The sequence below is a fragment of the Oncorhynchus nerka genome, linkage group LG13, assembly GCF_034236695.1.
Source record: "Oncorhynchus nerka isolate Pitt River linkage group LG13, Oner_Uvic_2.0, whole genome shotgun sequence".
Taxonomy (NCBI): Eukaryota; Metazoa; Chordata; class Actinopteri; order Salmoniformes; family Salmonidae; genus Oncorhynchus; species Oncorhynchus nerka.
Window position 1 is genome coordinate 35,976,547 of NC_088408.1, and position 24,710 is coordinate 36,001,256.

Below are 24,710 nucleotides of genomic sequence, written 5' to 3' on the forward strand. Positions count from 1 at the left end.
AGAGTAGTTAGTGTTGTGCAGAACATTCCTCTAGTAAGTCACAAGACGGATCTGCAACTGCAATCGATGCACGAGCAGTTGATAAATAATAGTTGTAATTTGCAATGAGTACACTGAGTCAAATCTTTGTAAAGTAAAAAGCGAAATATAGCTTTAGAAGCGCTCAACGCCAATCAGAAGATAGAGAGTATCTCCTAAGCCAATATACACGAGCAGTTGATAAATAATAGTTGTAATTTGCAATGAGTACGCTGAGTCAAATCTTTGTAAAGTAAAAAGCGAAATATAGCTTTAGAAGCGCTCAACGCCAATCAGAAGATAGAGAGTATCTCCTAAGCCAATGGGAAGTAACTCTCCGCCCCTTATAGGATGCATATTAATAAGCCCCAAACAAATAACGTAGGTGTACGGGAAAACGCTCACAGACTCATCAGTATTAACTTTACCTCAGTTCTCTTATTGCACGGTCCTCTAACTCTTCATCATGGTTGATGCCTTCTGTGCCACCTGGAAACTGGTCGACAGTGAAAACTTCGATGAGTACATGAAAGCACTTGGTGAGTTTTTATAACTTTAAAAGTATAACCTAATAATACGTTTATTTATGACTTATATTTGATACATTACATGATGTATGGTCGTTCGCATGATCACACCTCTTATTACATTTTTTCCTTAATTTCGCAGGTGTTGGTTTTGCTACAAGGCAGGTCGGAAATGTGACCAAACCAACGGTTATCATCTCAAAAGAGGGGGACAAAGTGGTCGTAAAAACCCAGAGTACTTTCAAGAACACTGAAATATCATTCAACCTGGGGGAGGAGTTTGACGAAGCCACTGCCGATGACAGAAACTGTAAAGTATGTGCTACAATGTGGGATTTATGGTCAAAATTGGGGATATATGCACTGGACACTACTCAGCTATAGGCTTTGGGCAGTTGGAACCGCTCATAATTTTCACTGGGTTTGAGAAACCTGTTACAGTGCCCAGTCCAAATTTGTAAGAGTAATATGATCTGAATTATGTTTTGGATGTTGTATCCCTTGCTTGATAGAAGTTACAATAACATTGTAGTTATATGTAACTAGTTGGTGAGAGCAATATTTTGACCTATTTTGCCCGTCTGTTTGTAGTCCACTGTGAACTTGGATGGCGATAAGCTTGCGCACGTTCAGAAGTGGGACGGCAAGGAGACCAAGTTTGTGAGAGAAATCAAGGATGGAAAATTGGTCATGGTAAGAGCCTTACTGAGTTAATTATGAAATGTGAATTCCTGGGTAATATGGATGCTGAAACAAGGCGGTGGCGCAGAAAGCCCACTAGTAATACTACTGGTGAAGAGGGTATTTCTATGCTTGAAAGCCTTTATTCTGAAGTATAGTAGTATAGTTGTCAATGTAGAGATGTGAAAATTAGTATAGAAAATGTTCATTGTCATCAGTTCAGCATGATGACTGCAGTTATATATCTATTTTTTTTAATGCAAGTTTGCAGGCTTACCTCTAATTGTCCATATTATGCATTTATCATATTATACAATTATCATATTAAATGGTCATTTCTGGTGTGACCTGGTGGGATGTATTTAGCTAATATAAACTGGAGTCTTATTTGTATCGCCATAAAACAAACAATATCTTCCTTTTAATAATGATGAATGTTTATTTACACTGTATTTCATGTTTGATTTGCTCCTTTCAGTGATTTATTTGTTATTTTATCTGATCCACAGACTCTCACATTTGAAGACATTGTGGCAGTGCGTACCTATGAGAAGGCATGAGCTGGGAGACATAACTATTTAAATCATTTGAGTCCATTTTACTGGGAGACAGCCAATGTTTACTTCTTTTGTTTTACTGTATGCTGACCGTTGCACTTCATCCTTCCAAATGTTTTATGACATGGGCTGGAAATCTTTTTTTTAAAAGACATTTTTATATACATTTCTTTCATGATAGATCATCCTTTGTAAACATGTGTGAAACATGCTGAAATAAAAAAATTAACTCAAAAAGTATATATTTTTTACTTATTATTATTATTATTATATTATTATTATTGTTATTTAAATGACTGTTTGATACCCATTGACTGCACAATCTCAACATATTCACTCAGTCAACATATTCACTCACTCATGGATTGAGCAAGTCTGTCTGGGAGACTGTCAAGTTATCACGTGTGTAGAGGCTGGTTTGGTATATATCTCACAGAGAGTAAAACCCTCAAACCAATATTTGTCATTTTGAGGCTTTTGTAGGCTACCTATCTGTAGTCATACAAAACAATAATAGGTTATATATTAGTTCACACATGTAGTGTTATTAACTGTTATGTAACAAAATATGACCTAATCAACCCATTATAATGGTGTTCCAAACTTGCATTGAGATTGAAACAGTGCGTAGCCTTAATATGTAGGATCTTCCTGCATTGCAAGATGTTGTTCTCGTAGGTAAGATCCTATGTCGTGTCTGTCCCAATGTATTCATTTTATGACCATTCGATACAATGTATCAGCAGAAATCAAGCTCACATCCCTTGGAAGTCCATGTTGAAACAATGTTGCAAAACGGGCTTTGGCGTGTGTATGCCTGCGCCAAAGTCAAATATAATTTTAGTAGAACTGCGCCGAGCGACCTCAGCTCTCTCTCGACTCTCTCTGAAATGTAAACTAAACTAAAGTGCTCCCGTGACCGCAAAGTTTTCACAACCAAGGAGCGGTTAAAGGAGTCACATGACCGCCATACTTCCTGTTTGTGTTTGCTGAGAAAACTTATACGGACGCATTTTCGCTCACATTTTATGAGCTTCATGTGAGAGTATGGGCGTCGTGTCCCTTCTGGTTGGGCTGCTGATTTACGCGGCGCCTCTTGCACCTGTAAATATCATTTACCTGCCAAGCATAGGTGGATTGTTTATATGCGTTGATTGCACCAATTAATATTTTAACCTGATTGTTGAGCTGTCAACCATTTTTGCATGTAAAATAAAAGCGCATGCTGATATTTGCCTTTATATTCTACTCTGTTTGTACAGTTTTTCTGAATCATGTACAGCCTTTTTAAAAATTAATTATTTTACAATTTTGTCGATGCTCACAACCCTGTGACCTTTTGAAAAACAGTAAATGCGTTTTCAAAATGTGGTTGCCTTCTCAAAACATAAATAAACTCAGCAAAACAAGAAACGTCTCTTTTTCAGGACCCTTTCATTCAAAGATAATTCTTAAAAATCCAAATAACTTCACAGATCTTCATTGTAAAGGGTTTAAACACTGTTTCCCATGCTTGTTCAATGATCCATAAACAATTAATGAACATGCACCTGTGGAATGGTCGTTAAGACACTACCAGTTTACAGATGGTAGGCAATTAAAGTCACAGTTATGAAAACTTAGGACACTAAAGAGGCCTTTTTACTGACTCTGAAAAACATCAAAATAAATATGCCCAGGGTCCCTGCTCATCTCCGTGAATGTGCAGAGGAGGCATTCTGCAAGAAAACATGAGGACTGCAGATGTGGCCAGGGCAATAAATTCCAATGTCTGTACTGTGAGACGCCTAAGACAGCGCTACAGGGAGACAGGACAGACAGCTGATCATCCTCACAGTGGCAGACCACGTGTAACAACACCTGCACAGGATCGGTACATCTGAACATCACAGCTGTGTGACAGGTACAGGATGGCAACAACTGCCAGAGTTACACCAGACATCACTGGCAACAACGTAGACTATGGACACAAACCCAATGTCGCTGGACCAGACAGGACTGGCAAAAAGTGCTATTCACTGATGAGTCACGGTTTTGTCTCACCAGGGGTGATGGTCGGATTCAAGTTTATCGTTGAAGGAATGAGCATTACACCGAGGCCTGTACTCTGGGGAGGGATCGATTTGGAGGTGGAGGGTCCGTTATGGTCTGGGGCGGTGTGTCACAGCATCATCGGACTGAGCTTGTTGTCATTGCAGGCAACCTCAACACTGTGCGTCACGGGGAAGACATCTTCCTCCCTCATGTGGTACCCTTCCTGCAGGCTCATCCTGACATGACCCTCCAGCATGACAATGCCACCAGCCATACTGCTTGTTCTGTGCGTGATTTCCTGCAAGACAGGAATGTCAGTGTTCTGCCATGGCCAGCGAAGAGCCTGGATCTCAGGGTGAGGGCTAGGGCCATTCCCCCCCAGAAATGTCCGGGAACTTGCAGGTGCCTTGGTGGAAGAGTGGGGTAACATCTCACAGCAAGAACTGGCAAATCTGGTGCAGACCATGAGAAGATGCCCTGCAGTACTTAATGCAGCTGGTGGCCATACTACATAGTGACTGTTACTTTTGAACCCCCCTTTGTTCAGGGACACATTATTCAATTTCTGTTAGTCACACGTCTGTGAAATTTGTTCAGTTTTTGAATCTTATGTTCACACACTGTACAAAATATTTTGCCCCTTTTACTTTAAAAACTGTAGGTAACTTTTTGCATCAGCTTTTTAAGTAAATCCAACAAGGAGGATCTTTAAAGTATAATATACTTTACTTTTAGTGTATTACGAACTCAAATATGTGAAGTGCAAACAACTGGATCTCAAAAATTCCTTTCATTCAACTTCATTTTATCAGGTTCAGAACAGTTTTTGTTTGTTTGACCTGCTTAAGTCCCAGAACTAATGTTATAAGTTTGATATACTTAATATAATCCATTACAGAGCTAATATTGTACGTTTCATTTGCTGAATTTACTCAGTATAGTAATTTATATTCTGTTTTATCTACAAATGTTTTTTGCTGAGTTACTTATGGTACTCAGGTTAGTCAAATGTATTTTAATTGGGTTCCTACTACTCAAATATGTACAGTTGAAGTAGGACATTTACATACACTAAGGTTGGAGTCATTAAAACTTGTTTTTCAACCACTCCACAAATGTCTTGTTAACAAACTATAGTTTTGGCAAGTCGGTTAGGACATCTACTTTGTGCATGACACAAGTAATTTGTCCAACAATTGTTTAAAGACAGATTATTTCACTTATAATTCACTGTATCACCATTTTTACTAGGATTAAATGTCAGGAATTGTGAAAAACTGAGTTTAACTGTATTTGGCTAAGATGTAAGTAAACTTCTGACTTCAACTGTATTCACAATTATACTTAAAAAGCTGATGCAAATAGTTACCTCAATATACTTGGGATAATTGACTACAAATGATTATTTCTATACAAGGGAATATGCAAAAACAACAGTGTTCCACATCTTTATTTTAATAAAATAAATGTTATCATTTCTTCAAACTTCAATCTCAAATTGCCCTTTAAACCTTACTCCTTAGGCATTCATATATTGTCATCTGTAAGCATTCTGGGTATAACTACACCTTGCCTCCTTAGGTAAAGTTACATCCAGATAGCTTGCACCTGACTACAAATAATTATAGATCTTCACAACTGCATACAGTTATATGTGATAGTTTGGGATTAGCACTTTGACCGCACATCATGTACAGATTGGCAAAGATTTTCTGGTGGTCTGTGTGCCCCTTAACAACAAAGCAATATTTTAACAGAAACATAAATTAACGATTTGTCTAAATAGACTTTACACAAAGCACAATATGAACCTTAGCTCAAATACAACCTCATTCAAACTGTTTTAGATTAATCAAAACATGGGGTTTCAAAACATACATTGCACATTTGTTACAAAATATATGCAAAATTCTCCCTTAAACCTGACTCCATATGCACATATTATTTTGACAGGCTTTTGTGGAGTGATGGGTAACGATGCTTCGAGGGTGACTGTTGACGTGTGCAGAGCGTCCCTGGTAGGCGCCCAGGTCGGGGCGAGGGGACGGACGTAAAGTCTATACTGTTACAAACCGCCTTTATAGCACCTCCTTTTGACTTAAACAAGTCAAAACATGTTGGTGTATATTCGTCCAGCTTCTGCATAAAGGTGGACTCAAGAGAAACAGTTGTAATTCTTCTGAACTCTTCCTTAATCTGAGAGAGAGAAAACATCTTCTGAACTGATAAGTACAAAAGATGATCCTAGAGCCAGAATGCTATTGGGAAACCCCTCCCAAAGCTTGTGTAGAGTGAGAATGTTCAGACTAATCTTTAATGCATATTGAATTGTAGATTATAATAGTAGGTCAAGACAACAAAATATTTAAATAAATAAAGAATTATACCTACATTGACTATTTTCCTTCGGCTGTATTTTGTAACTGAGTGGGTTCAAACAGGGTTGGCCATCTTTCATTGAAGGGACCGGCCGGAACAACATTTAGTCTTCGATATGAGAAGGTCTTTGCCATTTGAACACTCACAATGTTGTGGTTGTCACGTATTTGTACTTGAATGCAGCAAAACTGCAGATCTTACATTGCATGTGCCGCCGGATTCCTACAGAATTAAAATAAAATAAATGATTTTTTTGTGTATACATAAGCTTAAAACATTATTACTTACACATCCCATATGCTATCTCCTTTTAAAATAAGGAAGACACACATTGTCAATACCTGCCTGGGTGACATCACATTGTGTAAAACACTAATAGGGCCCTATAAAATCCTTCTTCTTTTTGTTTCCCAAATACCGTTTTATTTTCCGGAATTCCATGTTAACTTTTTGTTGCCTAATGTGTTCAATCCATTTGGGTGATAAACAGTATACAGTATATATATCTAATACCTATTCTTCACACTAATGTTGGGTTACTGTAATAAAAATATCCTGTGTATCCTGTCCGAGGGGTACCGTGTATTCTGTTTAGATTTCTGGATTCCGTCGGAGTTTTCGGCATTGCGGAAATCAGAGCCCTTACAAGCCCTTATATGAGCTACAATGACAACACAAATATATTGTAACGACCCTGGGTTTATAAGCGCGGAAATCGACCCGGCCGCACGAGCATGCTTTTGCAGCACAGTCGAGGATTCGAGACATGCTTCCTGCTGTTTCATTACAATATTTACATACCATGTCAATGTATTCTGGAAAAGATGGTCTGTCCAGTACCGTCGGAATACCTATACTCTAAAGAAGAGGAGTTGTATTAAAATCTATGACAATGTCAGGAAAATAAAACTCGAATGACTTCAGCTTTAGATAGCTAGCAGAAACATCGCAATCCTAGCTGACTTGGAAGAGCTGCGTGTTATCCATCTTACTAGCCCAGTTATTTCATTTAGCTAGATAACTACCTCACAAGGTCAACGTTTGCAGTGCTGCCTTGAACATGTTGTGAAAATATGAACAAGGTTTCCGCAAGGACAGGTGTAGCTAGATAGTGTAGTTAGCTAGCTACGTATGGTTCGTTCCTGTCTGCCTGGCTAACTTGACTATCAGGCAAATATTACATTGCAGGGGAACCATGTGTTCAGTTCTACTGTAATGTTTGCTAACGATGCACTTTTTGGTACGCTAGGTAGCTATTATGTTACATAGCGATTTCGGTCAATATATAACGTACACAAAAATGACAAAGGTTAGAAACAGCGCCGAGGCGAGTAAATGCCCTGCTAACTTACTAGCTAGTAGCATGCCCACCACTAGCTAACTATACAGACATCACGGCCGTTAACTAGCTAGTAGCATGCCCACCACTAGCTAACTATACAGACATCACGGCCGTTAACTAGCTAGTAGCATGCCCACCACTAGCTAACTATACAGACATCACGCCCATTAACTACCTAGCTTATCAACTTGCAAATATATAACGTGCTCTGCCAATATAGCCAGCTAGAAGCTTTTCGTACTTGAAGAATATTAGTTAAAGTTTTCCACAAATATTTTCGACATTTCGTCGAAAATATGTGTAGAGAGATCCAAACTACATTCCAAGTTATAATTTGGTCCTTACCTGCTGCATGGCATTTCCAGAGGAGAAAGATCAAGAGGAGGTCCATTGAGCTGGTCCAAGCACAATATAAGTTCAGAACTTGATCTAGCATGTTAGTCCAACATAATAATGATATTTTGAATATCATATTTTTAAATTGATGGTTGTTACTTAGAAATATTCGTTCAAATTTAGCAGCATATTACCTTGGATTTTTATTTGCAAATGCCAGTCTTTTACAACACATATAAATTAAGTACTATATTCAAAAATGTAAGTAAAACCAGAAACCTATTATTTTAAGTAAAAATCATTGATTTTCTTTTGCAATATTTACTAAGCCCGTGTACAAATATTTATACGTGTTAAGTTTGCCTTTAATAAACGCAGTTGACAGTGAGAGGACGTTTCTTTTTTTTGCTGAGTTTATATTTATCAAAACTATATTATACCATCAAAATTGCAAATACTTTAACAAAAGAACAGCCTGCGAAAGATTAAGGCAACCATAGGCTACTAATCTCTTGAATCCAAGCAGACAGAACAGAACGTTTAAAAAACAAATCCCGGTAGATCAACACATTTCATTTACAGTCGCTAAATCATGATGATCAAAATTGGAAGTACAAGTATTCAAATGTGTAGAATTATGGGTAATTACTAAAAAGGTTAAGCATATTTTACCAAACAATTTAATATACATTCCAGCAGCATACCACCCTGCATCCCACTGTGGGCTTGCTTCTGAAGCCAAGTAGGTTTTGTCCTGGTCAGTCCCTGGGTGGGAGAACAGATGCTGCTGGAAGGGGTTTTGGAGGGCCAGTTAGGAGGCACCCTTTTCTCTGGTCTAAAAATAATTAATTTCCCAATGCCCCAGTGCAGTGATTGGGGACATTGCCCTGTGTAGGGTGCTGTCTTTCAGATGGGACTTAAACGGGTGTCCTGACTCTCTGTGGTCACTAATGATCCCATGGCACTTATTGTAAGAGTAGGTTTGTTAACCCAGGTGTACTGGCTAAATTCCCAATCTGGCCCTCATACCATCACGGTCACCTAATCAACCCCAGTTTACAATTGGCTCATTCATCACCTGTAACTATTCCCCAGGTTGTTGCTGTAAATGAGAATGTGTTCTTAGCTGGTAAAATAAGGGGATTTAAAAAAAAATCTAATAGACAGTGTGCAAGATTAATTAATCAGTGTCATCACAATTTCATGTATCCAATACAAATGCTGGTTTGCTTATAGTTTTGTAGACTTTCCTTTGGTCCACAGAAACCCCATCCACAATATAAATAAGGAAATGTCAATACAATGGAGAAACCAATGATTTGAATGTATAAGCCTCAATCCACACACAAGCAAAGTTCTGTAATGGAAGGTAACAATGTTGAAGATAATGATTTAGGACTAACCCAACTTCATTCTCTACATCTTTGCCTGTCCGCAATATTGTAAAACATCATAACAAAATGAGACAGTCCCCATTGCCTAGATCTATCCATGTATTGTACATGGTATGACACTGAGAGTGTGATTTAGAATTTGTGTATTTGGCTTAAGCAGCAGGAGTCGCATGTCCCCATCCTGCCTGGTGTCAACGGTACAAGCTGGTGGCGGTGGTGTAATGGTGTGGGGAATGTTTCTGGCACAAGTTAGGTCCCTTGATACCAATTAAGCAATGTTTGAATGCCATGCCTTGTAGAATCCATGCCCCAAATAATTCAGGATGTTATGGAGTCAATGGGGGGTCTGACCCGGTACTTGATGGGTTTACCTAATAAACTGGCCACTGAGTTGTGTTACCTATAATTAATAAATCCTGACTAGCATGAATTACATAATCCCCTACATGTAATAAAATAGATTGATATAACATGCCCAAATAATATTTCAATTTCAGGGAGATTCTGGCACATCTCTGACCTGCATTTTGACCCCCCCTACCATGTGACTGATGAATACACCAAAGTGTGTTCTCCTCTAAGGGTGTCCCAGCCTCAAACCCTGGTCTTTTTGGAAACTTCATGTGTGACTCTACCAGCTCATCCTGTCAGCTTCCAGCACATGAAACAAGTTGCTCCACAGCCAGAGTTTATGATCTGGACAAGGTTTGTAGCTTTATATGGTATGGAAAACAACATGTGGTGTTAATGTGGATTCGTTTTTTCCTGTTTCATATACAACGTTAATGGAGAAGTAGCCTGTGCACCTTTTGAGAGGTTAAACAACTAACAAAAGCATATTGCTTCCTCCTTCCTGTCATTGGATAACTAACAATGATATTGTTACTGATGGAATCGTTGTAAAATAAGCAACCAATCAGTGATTTGCTCACTGAAGCATGAACAATGTCTGTATAGTGTATCGTTTTGAAACAGCTCTAGGCTTTGTCTCGAACCAAAATGTAATAAGTAATTTCCACAGCAGCCTAATAGGCCATAAATCATCCATACAATAACTTCTGCTGATATTAAAACCAAGTGCTATAAAGTCATTATGCCAACGTTCAACCAGTGGGGACAACTCCGCATCAGATAGGTGTGCATATGAATAAAGAGCCATGCATAGCAAAGGCTACTAAAAATGCACTAAATGCTATGCTAAGGCCTGAACATTTTAATCACACATAACACGAAAGGACTTGTACTGCATGTGTATGGTGCTAAGCTAGTTCATTTCACAAATCTTCAGTTAATCGGTTAAGCCTGACATTTTATTGGCATGTATAATGCTTGTTAAGCATAATTAAGATGCTTTGGTGAAAGGCCCTGCCACTGCACCTAGATTCAAATGTGAAAAAAGACTACTCCTGGATTAAAGGGATTTATGGGTAACACATTAGCAGATCTTTGTTTTATTTCATTAATTCTGCCCTGGGCTCTCTCTAATAAGTTATTTGAATGAGCTTATTCCTCTCACCAGAGACAGCCCTCCACATGTCCCATCAGGGGAGCTGTCCACAGACGTGTTGATCCAAGTCATCAGCAACATGACTCAAACCATCAGGGAGTTCCTCCTAGACATGCCGGTGTACCCCGCCCTCGGGAACCACGACTACTGTCCCCAGGTATTCTATCTATTACACTGAACTCTATCAGAGAAGTAGTTGGTGAACCAGGCGAGGCAATCATTTGAGAAACCAAGGCTGTTGAGTCTGCCAATAAGAATGTGGTGATTGACAGAGTCGAAAGCCTTGGCCAGGTCGATGAATACAGCTACACAGTAATGTCTCTTATCGATGGCGGTTATGATATCGTTAAGGACCTTGAGTGTGGCGAAGGTGCACCCATGACCAGCTCGGAAACCAGATTGCATAGCGGAGAAGGTACGATGTGATTCAAAGTGGTCAGTAATATGTTTGTTAACTTGGCATTCTAAGACCTTAGAGATGCATGGTAGGATAGATATAGGTCTGTAGCAGTTTGGGTCTAGAGTGTCTCCCCCTTTGAAGAGGGGGATGACCGCGGCAGCTTTCCAATTTTTGAGAATCTCAGACGATACAAAAGAGAGGTTGAACAGGCTAGTAATAGGGGTTGCAACAATTTCGGCAGATAATTTAAGAAAGAGAGGGTCCAGATTGTCTAGCCCGGCTGATTTGTAGGGGTCCAGATTTTGCAGCTATTTCAGAACATCAGCTATCTGGATATGGGTGAAGGAGAAATGGTGGGGGTTTGGGCGGGTTGCTGTGGAGGGTGCTGGGCAGTTGACCGGGGTAGGGGCAGCCAGGTGGAAAGCATGGCCAGCCGTAGAGAAATGCTTATTGAAATTCTCAATTATAGTGGATTTGTCGGTTGTAACAGTGGTTCCTAGCCTCAGAGCAGTGGGTAGCTGGGATGAGGTGCTCTTATTCTCCATGGACTTTACAGTGTCCCAGAACTTTTTTTAGTTTGTACTGCAGGATGCACATTTCTGTGTAAAAAAGCTAGCCTTAGCTTTCCTAACTGCCTGTGTATATTGGTTCCTAACTTCCCTGAAAAGTTGCATATCACGGGGGCTATTCGATGCTAATGCAGAATGCCACAGGATGTTTTTGTGCTGGTCAAGGGCAGACAGGTCTGGAGTGAACCAAGGGCTATATCTATTCCTGGTTCTACATTTTTTGAATGGGGCATGCCTATTTAAGATGGTGAGGAAGGCACTTTTAAAGAATAACCAGGCATCCTCTACTGTCGGGGTGAGGTCAATGTCGTTCCAGGATACCCCGGCCAGGTCGATTAGAAAGGCCTGCTCGCAGAAGTGTTTTAGGGAGTGTTTGACAGTGATGAGGAGTGGTCGTTTGCTCGCAGACCCATTACGGATGCAGGCAACGAGGCAGTGATCGCTGAGATCTTGGTTGAAAACAGCAGAGGTGTATTTGGAGGGTGAGTTAGTTAGGATGATATCTATGAGGGTGCCCGTGTTTATGGATTTGGGGTTATATCTGGTAGGTTCATTGAATAGTTGTGTGAGATTGAGGGCATCAAGCTTAGATTGTAGGATGGCCGGGGAGTTAAGCATGTCCCAGTATAGGTCACCTAGCAGCACGAGCTCAGAAGATAGATGGGGGACAATCAAATCACATATGGTGTCGAGGGCACAGCTGGGGGCAGAGGGTGGTCTATAGCAAGCGGCAACGGTGAGAGACTTGTTTCTGGCAAGGTTAATTTTTAGAAGTAGAAGCTCAAATTGTTTGGGTACAGACCTGGATAGTAAGACAGAACTCTGCAGGTTATCTTTGCAGTAAATTGCAACACTGCCCCCTTTGGCAGTTCTATCTTGTCGGAAAATGTTATAGTTAGGAATGGAAATTTCAAGGTTTTTGGTGGTCTTCCTAAGCTAGGATTCAGACACGGCTAGGACATCCGGATTGGTGGAGTGTGCTAGGGCAGTGAATAACTTAGGGAGGAGGCTTCTAATGTTAACATGCATGAAACCAAGGCTTTTACGGTTGCAGAAGTCAACAAATGAGAGAGCCTGGGGGGTGGGAGTGGAGGTAGACACTGCAGGGATTAACCTCTACATCACCGGAGGAACAGAGGAGGAGAAGGATAAGGGTACGGCTAAAGGCTAACAGAACTGGACACCTACGTAGTACGTTCAGAACAGAGAGTAAAAGGAGCAGATTTCTGGGCACGGTAGAATATATTAAAGGCATAATGTACAGACAAAGGTATAGTAGGATGTGAATACAGTGGGGGTAAACCTGTGCATATAGTGATAATGAACGAGATATTGTCTCTAGAAATAGCATTTAAACCAGGTGATGTCACTGCGTGTGTGGGGGGTGGAACTAAATTGTTAGCCGAGGGAGGTTGAGCAGTGCTAGAGGCTCTACAGGGAAGTTAAACAATAGTTGCAAACCAAAACAGCAATCAACACGGCATGGTGACGTTAGGGAAAGGCATGCATAGCCAGGTGATCATACAAGTCCAGTGCGTGGCTTCAAGCAGCTAGCGGCACGGGGCTAGCAGGCTAACAGAAACGGACGGATCAGCAGGGTTCCGTGTGGTAATCCGGGCCAATTGGCAAAATATGTTTAGTGGCCGAAGAAATATGTCTGAAGAGCCTCTTAAATCAGCAGTCCAATGTGCTTAAGATAGCTAGCAGGCCGCAGATTAGCGGCTGTGCGTTCAGGGGTCGTTAGCTGCTATAATTCCAGGTGAAAAAAATAATAATAATCATAATAAAAATGTTTAAAAATAAATAAAATAAAAATAGGTTCAGAGCTTGCGGTAGGAATCCGGAGATATCGAGAAGAATAAGTCAGACAAGCTCTGGTTTGAGTCACGCTGTACAGACTGGCGAGAGTTGTCCGGGATAAAGGTAGCTGATGACCGCTAGCAAAGGATAGCTGACTGCTAGCTAGTGGCTTCGGAATGTATTCGATGGGCCTCGTAAGCCAACAGTCCGTTGTGCTCTAGACAGCTAGCATTCAGGGGACGTTAGCTGCGAAGGTTGGAAGGTGAGAAGGCTCAGAACTTGCGATAGGAATCCAGGGATATGGAGAGAAAAAAAATAGGCTGAATCGCGTTGTACAAACTGGCGAGAGCTTTCCTAGCTAAGGTTAGCTGATGACCGTTAGCTGGCAAGTTAGCTGGCTAGTTTATGTTGGAGAGATTCCAGTAAGAGGCAAAGAAAAATATGTTAGAGAAAAAGCAGGTCCACACCACATTGGGTGCTACGCCATCTTGGATATTAGGTGAGTATTGTGGACTTACTACAATGTTGTTGATCCATTCACAGTTTTCTCCTATCACAGCTTTTAAACTCAAACTGTTTAAAAGTAACCATTGGCCTCATGGTGAAATCCCTGAGCGGTTTCGTTCCTCTCCAGCAACTGAGTTAGGAAAGACGCCTGTATTTTTGTAGTGACTGGGTGTATTGATACACCATTCAAAGTGTAATTAATAACTTCACCATGACCAAAGGGATATTCAATGTCTGCTTTTACATTTTTTACCCATCTACCAATAGGTACCCTTTTTGAGAGGCATTGGAAAACCTCCCTGGTCTTTGTTGTTGAATCTGTGTTTGAAATTCACTGCTCGACTGAGGGACCTTGCATGTGTGGGGTACAGAGATGAGTTAGTCAATCAAAGATCATATTAAACACTATTATTGCACACAGAGTGAGTCCATGCAACTTATTACGTGACTTGTTAAGCACATTTTTTACTCATGAACTTATTTAGGCTTGTCATAACAAAGGGGTTGAATACTTATTGACTCAAGACATTTTCAGCTTTTCATTTTATTATAATAAAAAATTATAAAAAATTAAAAACATAATTACACTTTGACATTAAGGGGTATTGTGTGTAGGCCAGTGACAAAAAAAATCTCAATCTAATAATTTTTACATTCGGGCTGTAACACAACAAAATTTGGAAAAAAGTCAAGGGGTGTGAATACTCTCTGAATGCACTGTTTGACCTCTTGACCTTCTCCATTCTCTATGAGGATATTTCCAGGGTGTTCTGCAGGGTTACTCAAATTCACTGTCACTTTATTGGGGATATAGTATAGGATTGTGTTCAGGCTTATCAATCACAGCTTGGGCTGCACCAACTGAGAGTAAAATCCTCCTTCACAAAAGGTATATTATAGTCATTTAGCAGATGCTCTTATCTAGAGCAACTTCAAGAAGTGAGTGTATACATATTTGTTTGTACTGGTCCCCCGTGGGAACTGAACACACAACCCTGGTGTTGAAAGTGCCATGCTCTACCAACTGAGCCACACAGGACAATAAATTGACGGTCAGGTAAGGTTATTGTGTGCTGGGTCAAGTTATTGTGAGTTTTACAATGGTTATCAATATATAATGTTTATGGACATTAAAAACAATGCAAAAAATAATTGCAAAGTACCAAGAGGCCTGATCAGCAGGCCTAAAATGAGTTCTCCCATGTTATCTAATCAAGATATATGTGTTTTATTTTTCATGACTTTTTTTTTTACAAATGTTAGAATTTATCTTCCGCTTTGACATTAGAGTATTTTGAGTACTGTAGATTGTTGACCGAAGAATGACAAATCAATTTTAATCCCACTTTGTAACACAATAAAATGTGGAAACACTCAAGGGTCGCGAATACCTTCTGAAGGCACAATAGCTACATTACTTAGTAGAAGGAATATATATCCAAACTGAATTTGGTAAAAAGGGCTTTTATGTACTCTGCGCCATCGTCTTGGAACACCTTACAAAATACTTTTAAACTGGAAGAACTTGTCCCGATTGGTGTTTTTAAATCACTGATGAAGGATTTTGAGGCTGATTCCCTGACCTGCAAATGTTTTTAATTTGCTGTTTTATACTCTTGTGAATTCAATGGTTTTTACTAGATTACTTGTAGTTTTTCATGTTGTCTGTCTGTAATTTTTTTGTAATGACTTGGTGCTGCCTATCTTGGCCAGGGCGCTCTTGAAAAAAGAGATTTTACTCTCAATGAGCCCTTCCTGGTTAAATAAAGGTTAAAGAATAGAAAATATCTAGCCAGGTTTTTAAAAATGTTTACTTTTTTTATTTCACCTTTATTTAACCAGGTAGGCTAGTTGAGAACAAGTTCTCATTTACAATTGCGACCTGGCCAAGATAAAGCGTAGCAATTCGACACATACAACAACACAGAGTTACACATGGAATAAACAAAACATACAGTCAATTATACAGTAGAACAAAATAAAACAAAAAGTCTATATACAGTGAGTGCAAATGAGGTAAGTTAAGGAAATAAATAGGCCATGGTGGCGAAGTAATTACAATATAGCAATTAAACACTGGAATGGTAGGTCGGCAGAAGATGAATGTGCAGGTAGAGATACTGGGGTGCAAAGGAGCAAAATAAATGAATAAATACCAGTATGGGGATGAGGTAGGTGGATAGATGGGCTGTTTACAGATGGGCTATGTACAGGTGCAGTGATCTGTAAACTGCTCTGACAGCTGGTGCTTAAAGCTAGTGAGGGAGATGTGAGTCTCCAGCTTCAGAGATTTTTGCAATTCGTTCCAGTCATGGGCAGCAGAGAACTGAAAGGAAAGACGACCAAATGAGGAATTGGCTTTGGGGGTGACCAGTGAGACATACCTGCTGGAGCGCGTGCTACGAGTGGGTGCTGCTATGGTGACCAGTGAGCTGAGATAAGGCGGGGCTTTACCTAGCAGAGACTTGTAGATAACCTGTAGCCAGTGGGTTTGGCGACGAGTATGAAGGTGCGGAGGGCTTCTGTCCTGCATGGATTCTAAGCACCAGAAGACTGCTTATACAGGATATAACATGGAAGACTGATACGTGTTTTTTTAAAGCAAGGTTTGACTCCAAACCAGTCCTATCATGCCTAAGCATGCTATTTCTCCTGTCATCCCTCTGTAGGTTGTCATTGCTCATGTTCCAGTGGGTTACTTGCCCTATGCCAGGAACACCAAGGCCGTCAGAGAACTCTACAGTGAGAGACTTGTGAAGATAATTCGCAACTACAGGGAGATCATCTCAGGGCATTTTTATGGCCACACTCACAGAGACAGCATAATGTTCTTGCAGGATCAGCAAGGTGAGTCACTGGATAGCGTCAAGGCTCTGCGTTGGAGAAGTGACTGTCATCAAGGAGTAACTAGTATTGATTAACTTATAGTATTGATAGCATTCGATAGTATTCCATAGATCATATGCTGTTAACTTAATCATAGACTCTTTTGTAAAAGTACATTTTTTGTCTGGTAAGTGCCTGGGTCAGGATGAGGTTTGGACATTATTTGTATCTGTCATCAAATTCTGAACTCTACTTCCTACATACAGTATCATTGTGTGAACGAGGCATCATACGCTAAGTGACCTTTTGTACCTTTCCAACTATAATGACGCGTTTAGATCGTGTTCATCTCCACCTCAAATTACTCAGACAATCGACATCCACCAATGTGACCCATTCACCTCCTGTGGGTTCAGTGTTATCCTGACTGTCAGTGTTGGCTAGAATCCCCACAGCCACAAAAATGCTTGTTTGCATAATTAGCTAGCTTAATGCAATGGAGGAGGAACTAAGGAATGAATGCCTTTAGCCATGTATTTATTTACCCAAATTATCATTTGTTTGCTTTGAAGGGGAGCCGGTTAGTTCCCTGTTTGTCACACCGGCTGTTACTCCAATCAAAAAGGCAGAAGAGCCGTACTCCAACAATAGAGCCTTCCACATGTAGCATTATGACCCATAGGACTACGGGCTGCTGGTAAGTAGGGAACTCAGTTAACTTGTGAACCACCATTATCCAGGGGTTTGGGACAATCTACTTTCATTTGGAAATATCCATTCATGGTGTATTATCCTCCTCATGTCTAACATTAACCCTCTCAAGGTGATGTAGTTAAGCTGAACTTATTTCATGATTACCATGCAGAGGCTGATTTCAATTCTGCTTTGTCACTTTCCCTCCGATTATTTTCATAAGGTCAGCACTGATCTGTCCTTGGCTTGGTTTAATAAAGTACAGTTTCAACAGAGCAATCCCACTGTGATTCTCGCTCATACAGCATAGAGCTCAGACTAGCTTACATGTGATTTCAGCATGCCCCAAAGACGGGAGCTCAAACATGTAACCGCCACAGTCGACAGTGGGGAGGGCCCAGCCTTTGAAAATCACTGTTAGACTCTTTGTAGCTCTACTTCCTGGGGTAATCTGTTAAGAAAAGCAATGTGGAAAATAAGAACGAATCAGAAACATCTTGACAACACTTTTTCAAACGGGGCGCATTCAGTCTCAACAGCTTAACAAATCCCTAGACCAGGGTTCCCCAACTGTCGGTCATTTTGGGGGGAGGGAGCGAGGGGATTTTCATTGTTGGACATAAAAGACTGTAAAAAGCCCTGGAAATCAGCTCCAAATGATTATACATTTTGGAAGTCTATTCCCTAGTATTTCCACGCATAATAGAGAGGAGAAACACTTGATCTATATAAATACAAGCAAGGTGGAAAATCATTATGTTTTAGTCAAATATTATATTGGTTTGGGCTTCTTGCTGTCAATTTGCTGCCTACAAATGATTTGTAATTATGTTCCAGCCCCCCTACCATCCGCTCAAGAAAAAATCGGCCCGCAGCTGAATCTAGTTGATGATCCCTGCCCTAGACCCACAGCAATGCTGTTCCTTCATGATTAATGTTGCTGTCATTCATAACAAATCTAATTATAATCAAGGTACTCTCTCAGAGCAAGGTTTTTTACATGGCTTTTCATGGTTTTGAAATAGTATTTTTCTCTCTCTGAAGGATATTTGGCAGTACTACTTGAATCTCATCGAAGCAAACCAAGAAATAAGATCTGACTGGAAACTTGAATACGTAATCACTGAACCACTTGGATGAAAGGATATTCAACCACACAGCTTGTTTCAACTTGCCCTGAGTTTTGAGTTGGGGCAAAGTGAAACGTTTCAGAAGTATTTTTGCCATTTTATGGTGAGCTATGATGATACCATTGTGTGTGATGGGGCCTGCAAGCTGACTCAGGTCTTTGCGGTGCAGTCCTTGGACTATACCTCCTATATCAAAGATATTGAAAAGGGACACTAAAACAGGGATATTTTTATTGTGAACTACTGTAATGTAAAAACTCAGGGATTTTATTAATGCTGTACAGATATTTCATATTTTTTTACCATTATTTAACTAGGCAAGTCAGTTAAGAACAAATTCTTATTTTTAATGACAGCCTTGAGTCAGTGGGTTAACTGCCTGTTCAGGGGAAGAACAACAGATTTGTACCTTGTCAGCTCAGGGGTTTGAACTTGCACTCTTCCAGTTACTAGTCCAACAGCTCTAACCAGTAGGCTACCCTGCCGCCCCAATATGTTTTCACATGACCATGAAATATAAATGTATAATGTAATACTTTCAATTTAATGGTGAAAATTTAAGCATCTCTGAGGTCGAAATAAGGACACGATACCAGATGAGAATGTTGATGATTATATAATCGCAAAAGGCCAAATATTGTGTCCAACTTTTTTTGGACATGTTGAAATCAAAGAGAAATCAATCGCTAACTGCTAAGTACACTGTATGGTTATTGCTTTTAAAATGTCTGACAGTTATTGAATAAACTGTAAACTGTGAATTGCTTTGCTTGCAGTATAAAGCAAATGGCCTCTAAGTGGTACTGTTGCACAAAAGGGGAGGGCATTCATGAGAAAAACATTTTAAAAAATTAAAAAATCAATGCACTTGTTTTATTTCCCCAAAATTAAAGATGGCACGACAATTTTCTCAGCATTTTGTAAGTTGTGATATTTTTTTCTCTGAGACACCATCAGTTTCTCATGTGCAGAGATCAAACTCTCTGGATCAAAGTGGCCCTAGTTTGGAGATTGTTTTCCCAGCTGTCATGCTACAGTTATCCTCTTCACCTGCTCCCCAGTCCCCTCTATAGCTGTACTGTGAGAGAGGTTAACTCATGACCTCGCTGGAGAAAATGAAAAGCTAGCAAATGCCACACTAGACCAAACTGCTCTGCGGGGGCGGGGGGATCAGACAGCCCCAACCCTATTCAACCCTCTCCTCCTCTCCCCTTGTTCCCCACTTCTCTCCCCCTCTCCCCACAGTCCAGAAGGACTATCTGCCCTTGCCTTTTGGATTTGGGGACGAAATCTTTTCACTCATATGCCCTCAACTGGGTTTAACATTAGCATTCAGGGGCTGAGAGAGTCTGGGAGAGTCACAATGCCTGGTGGAAGGGACTGTGGAAATGAGGTTAGTGGTTGGCATGGTGATAAAGACGACTCCGGGGTAACTGCAGCAGAACTCTGGCAGGCCTCACTAATGACTCTGTGATGCACTAATAAGCGTGAATCACTGGACTGCCAGTCAGATGGGCTGGTTCCCCTCAAAGGACCAGCCACTGATGGAGCGAGCGAGAGAGAGATGGGTCAATATTTGCCCTGTCGATGTGACTCTGTTTGAGACTAGAATGGGTCTCTTGCTCTTCAGTCTTCACTACCCGCAAGCCTCCCTGAGTTGTCCTGGGTTCAGGCCAGGCTTTAAACAACAGTATAAATCTAGCAGGAGACTGTGATCCTCCTGCAGTGGGAAGAAAAAGTGAATGCCTGGATTGGCCTCCTCCACACCACTTCTTATACATGGCCTTCAGAAAGTATTCACCCCACTTGATCTTTTCAACATTTTGTTGTTACAATGTGGGATTAAAATTGATTAAAAAAAAATAATTGTCAATGAACTACACAAAATACTCCAATGTCAAAGTGGAAGAAAAATTCTAACATTTGTAAAAAACAAAACAATTGTTTTGTTTTTTAAACCTATCTTGATTACGTAGGTATTCAACCCCCTATGTCAATACATGTCAGTAACACGTTTGGCAGCAATTACAGCTGTGAGTCTTTTGGGGTAAGTCTCTTAAAAGCATTCCACACCTGGATTGTGCAACATTTGCCCATTATTCTTTAAAAAAAAATTCAAGCTCTGTCAAGTTGGTTGTTGATAATTGCTAAACAGCCATTTTCAAGTCTTGGCAAACGTTTTTCAAGACGATTTAAGTCAAAACTGTAACTAGGCCACTCAGAAATATTTCATGTCGACTTGGTAATCAACTTCAGTGTATGTTTGGCCTTGTGTTTTAGGTTGTTGTCCTGCTGAAAGGTGAATTTGTCTCCCAGTGTCTGTTGGAAAGCAGACAGAACCAGGTTTTCCCCTAGGATTTTGCCTGTGCTTAGCTCTATTCCATAAATTGTTTCCCCTAACAAACTCCCTAGTCCTTGCTGATGACAAGAATACCCACTCTATCAATTGGGTTAGTATTGTGGAGTAACTACAATGCTGTTGATCCATCCTCAGTTTTCTCCTATCACAGCCATTCAACTCTGTAACTGTTTTAAAGTCACCATTGGGCTCATGGTGAAATCCCTGAGCGGTTCCTTCCTCTCCAACAACTGAGTTAGGAAGGACGCCTGTATCTTTTTAAGTGACTGGGTGTATTGATACACCATCCAAAGTGTAATTAATAACTTCACCATGCTCCATGATATTCAATGTCTGCTTTTTATTTTTACCCATCTACCTATTGGTTCTCTTCCTCTGTAAGGTCCCTCAGTCAAGCAGTGAATTTCAAACACAGATTCAACCACAAAGACCAGGGAGGTTTTCCAATGATTGGAAAACCTCCCTGGTCTTTGTGGTTGAATCTGTGTTTGAAATTCACTGCTTGACTGAGGGACCTTACAGATAATTGTATGTGTGGGGTACATACAGAGATTAGGTAGTCATTCAAAAATCATGTTAAACACTATTATTGTACAAAGAGTGAGTCTATATATGTTATTATGTGACTTGTTAAGTCAATTTCTACTCCTGAACTTATTTAGGATTGCCATAATAAAGGGGTTGAAAAATAAACAGAATTCTGCTTTGACATTATGAGGTATTGTGTGTAGGCCAGTGACAACAAAATAAATCTCAATTTAGTTATTTTTCAATTCAGGCTGTAACCCAACAATACGTGGAAAAAGTCAAGGGGTGTGAATTATTTCGGAAGGCACTGTAGACCCTCTGAAATATGTTTTGGGTAGGGTGGAACTGAGATGAGAGAGGGATGTGGCAAAGCCCATTAAAGACACTTTCCTAAATATCAGCAGTATTCTAGGCATCTTATGAGAAGCAAGGCACATTTTCTCAGAGAGACACCAAGCCTCTACATTTCAAACCAATAATCCACACAGACAATAATGACAGAAGGCCAAGCTCTTAAGCCGTAGTGGACTTAATGCCATTATATACCCCCTTTGCCCTTTTGTATCGCCTCACAGAGTGAACTAGGGCAATACTAAGAACTCAACAGCCTGCCTTGCTTATGTAATGGAGAGTATTGCTATATGTCTTTGTGATATCAGTGATCTATGTTTTAAAGATGTAAAAACTCAGAACACAAGCTCGACATGTCCATGTTTCACTGTCTGAATAGGATTTTGTTGAATTCCTTTTATCTGTACTGAACTGTAGCCAATTAAGTGGGCAATACGGCACGGCCAATGCTGTCACGTATGCTTAGGCCCTCTATGCTTCCTGAAAACCTTAAGAGCTGTAGTTATGAGGTCAATGTGAGGGACCCCAGTAGGTCAAGTCTACGCTAAACACCGGGCCTCATTATGGTCAAGCAGACTGTGATCAGTCGCCGCTCCTCACAGCGCTTTTGTTCCTGCTGGCTGGGCTGATGCCGCAAAACACTCAATCTGTGGATTACTGTCAAGATTCTGTAACTGGGCAGGCCCCTGGGGAACTGGAATCTGTGGAATAGGACTGTTAAATTCAAGGGATGGCGGCAGAGCAGAGAACACACACACACACGGCACAGCAAAAGTAGAGATTACAATGTCTTACTTTGATCAGGGAGGCTTTTATTCAACATGGAGAGCAAGGACACGATGTTAGTTAATAAGGGAGTGATACCTAGTCTTACTATCCCTAAACTTAGAGCATCTGTTCAGTTACTTGGATTATCCGAGTCATATCCAAAGGCTCTGTTTAAAACGTTTTTAACAGCCAAACATCCTCTTTTACATTTACATTTCATTTACATTTAAGTCATTTAGCAGACGCTCTTATCCAGAGCGACTTACAAATTTACGTCTCTTAAATTACTTCACCGTGCCCACACAGTCTTTCCGTCTATGGCCATGGTGTTATGTGTTAGAGGCAGCTGTGCAATGTTTTGTTGTCCCGTTTATCTTGGCTGTGTCTCTAAGACACTACAGGGTTGCGTTGTTCAGGAAAAGAGGGGCAGTAACCAGTAATGAACGTGTTCAGACATTAAAAAGGGTCCTTTAGCTCAGATGGTAGAGCATGACACTTGTAATGCTAGGAGAGTGGGTTTGACTCCTGGGACAACCCCTACGTAAAATGTTTGCAAGCCTGACTGTAAGTCACTTTAGATAAAAGCATCTGCTAAATGGCATATGAATTATATATACATGTGTGTGTGTATATATATATACACAATACCAGTCAAAAGTTTGGACACACATACTCATTCAAGTGGCATTCTCTCAACCAGCTTCATGAGGTTGGCTGCTTTTCCTTCACTCTGCGGTCCAACTCATCCCAAACCATCTCAATTGGGTTGAGGTCGGGTGATTGTGGAGGCCAGGTCATCTGATGCAGCACTCCATCACTCTCCTTCTTTGTCAAATGGGCCTTACACAGCCTGGAGGTGTGTTTTGGGTCATTGTCCTGTTGAAAAACAAATGATAGTTCCACTAAGCGCAAAACAGATGGGATGGCATATCGATGCAGCTTGCTGTGGTAGCCATGCTGGTTAAGTGTGCCTTGAATTCTAAACACGGCGGTTGGAACCAAAAATCTCAAATTTGGACTCATCAGACCAAAGAACAGATTTCCACCGCTCTAATGTCCATTTCTTGTGTTTCTTGGCCCAAGCAAGTCTCTTCTTCTTATTGGTGTCTTTTAGTAGTGGTTTCTTTGGAGCAATTCGACCATGAAGGCCTGATTCACACAGTTTCCTCTGAGCAGTTGATGTTGAGATGTGTCTGTTACTTGAACTCTGTGAAGCATTTATTTGAGCTGCAGTCTGTGGTGCAGTTACTTGACAATTTCTGAAGCTTGTAACTCTCATGAACTTATCCTCTGCAGCAGAGGTAACTCTGGGTCTTCCATTCCTGTGGCTGTCCTCATGAGAGCCAGTTTCATCATAGTGCTTGATGGTTTTTGCGACTGCACTTGAATAAACTTTGAAAGTTCATGAAATTTTCCGCATTGACTGATCTTCATGTCTTAAATTAATGATGGACTGTCATTTCTCTTTGCTTATTTGAGCTGTTCTTGCACTAATATGGACTTGGTCTTTCACCATATAGGGCTATCTTCTGTTTATCAACCCTACCTTGTCACAACACAACTGATTGGCTCAAACGCATTAAGAAGGAAAGAAATTCCCCAAATTAACTTTTAAAAGGCACATATGTTCATTTAAATGCATTCCAGGTGACTACCTCGTGAAGCTGGTTGAGAGAATGCCAAGAGTGTGCAAAGCTGTCAAGGCAAAGGGTGGCTACTTTGAAGAATCTCATATATAAAATATATTTGAATTTGTTTAACACTTTTTTGGTTACTACATGATTCCATATGTGTTGTTTCATAGTTTTGATGTCTTCACTATTATTCTACAATGTAGAAAATAGTACAAATAAAGAAAAACCCTTGAATGAGTAATCAAATCAAATCAAATCAAATTTATTTATATAGCCCTTCGTACATCAGCTGATATCTCAAAGTGCTGTACAGAAACCCAGCCTAAAACCCCAAACAGCAAACAATGCAGGTGTAAAAGCACGGTGGCTA

At 40.4% G+C, this 24,710-nt stretch overlaps 2 protein-coding genes and 1 long non-coding RNA gene across 3 annotated transcripts; 2 read left to right on the forward strand and 1 right to left on the reverse strand.

Moving 5' to 3' along the window:
• The first annotated feature begins 396 nt into the window (after nucleotides 1-396).
• fabp7b (fatty acid binding protein 7, brain, b) lies at nucleotides 397-2,023 on the forward strand. Its single transcript, XM_029676831.2, has 4 exons — nucleotides 397-557; nucleotides 688-860; nucleotides 1,137-1,238; nucleotides 1,736-2,023. Exons 1-4 carry the CDS (start codon nucleotides 485-487, stop codon nucleotides 1,784-1,786), a joined length of 399 nt encoding a protein of 132 aa, XP_029532691.1. The 5' UTR covers nucleotides 397-484; the 3' UTR covers nucleotides 1,787-2,023.
• A 3,226-nt stretch (nucleotides 2,024-5,249) lies between these two features.
• On the reverse strand, nucleotides 5,250-7,987 carry LOC115140496 (uncharacterized). Its single transcript, XR_003865239.2, has 4 exons — nucleotides 7,884-7,987; nucleotides 6,998-7,054; nucleotides 6,209-6,418; nucleotides 5,250-6,013 (listed from the first exon to the last, which is right to left on the reverse strand). It is a non-coding gene; the product is annotated as an uncharacterized LOC115140496 (long non-coding RNA).
• Nucleotides 7,988-10,691: 2,704 nt separating this feature from the next.
• Nucleotides 10,692-21,432, forward strand: smpdl3a (sphingomyelin phosphodiesterase acid like 3A). The gene is given in 5 exon segments (XM_065026975.1): nucleotides 10,692-10,695; nucleotides 10,814-10,932; nucleotides 16,721-16,898; nucleotides 17,450-17,574; nucleotides 18,615-21,432. Coding segments are annotated over 5 exon segments (729 nt in total). The 3' UTR covers nucleotides 18,918-21,432.
• Nucleotides 21,433-24,710: the final 3,278 nt, after the last annotated feature.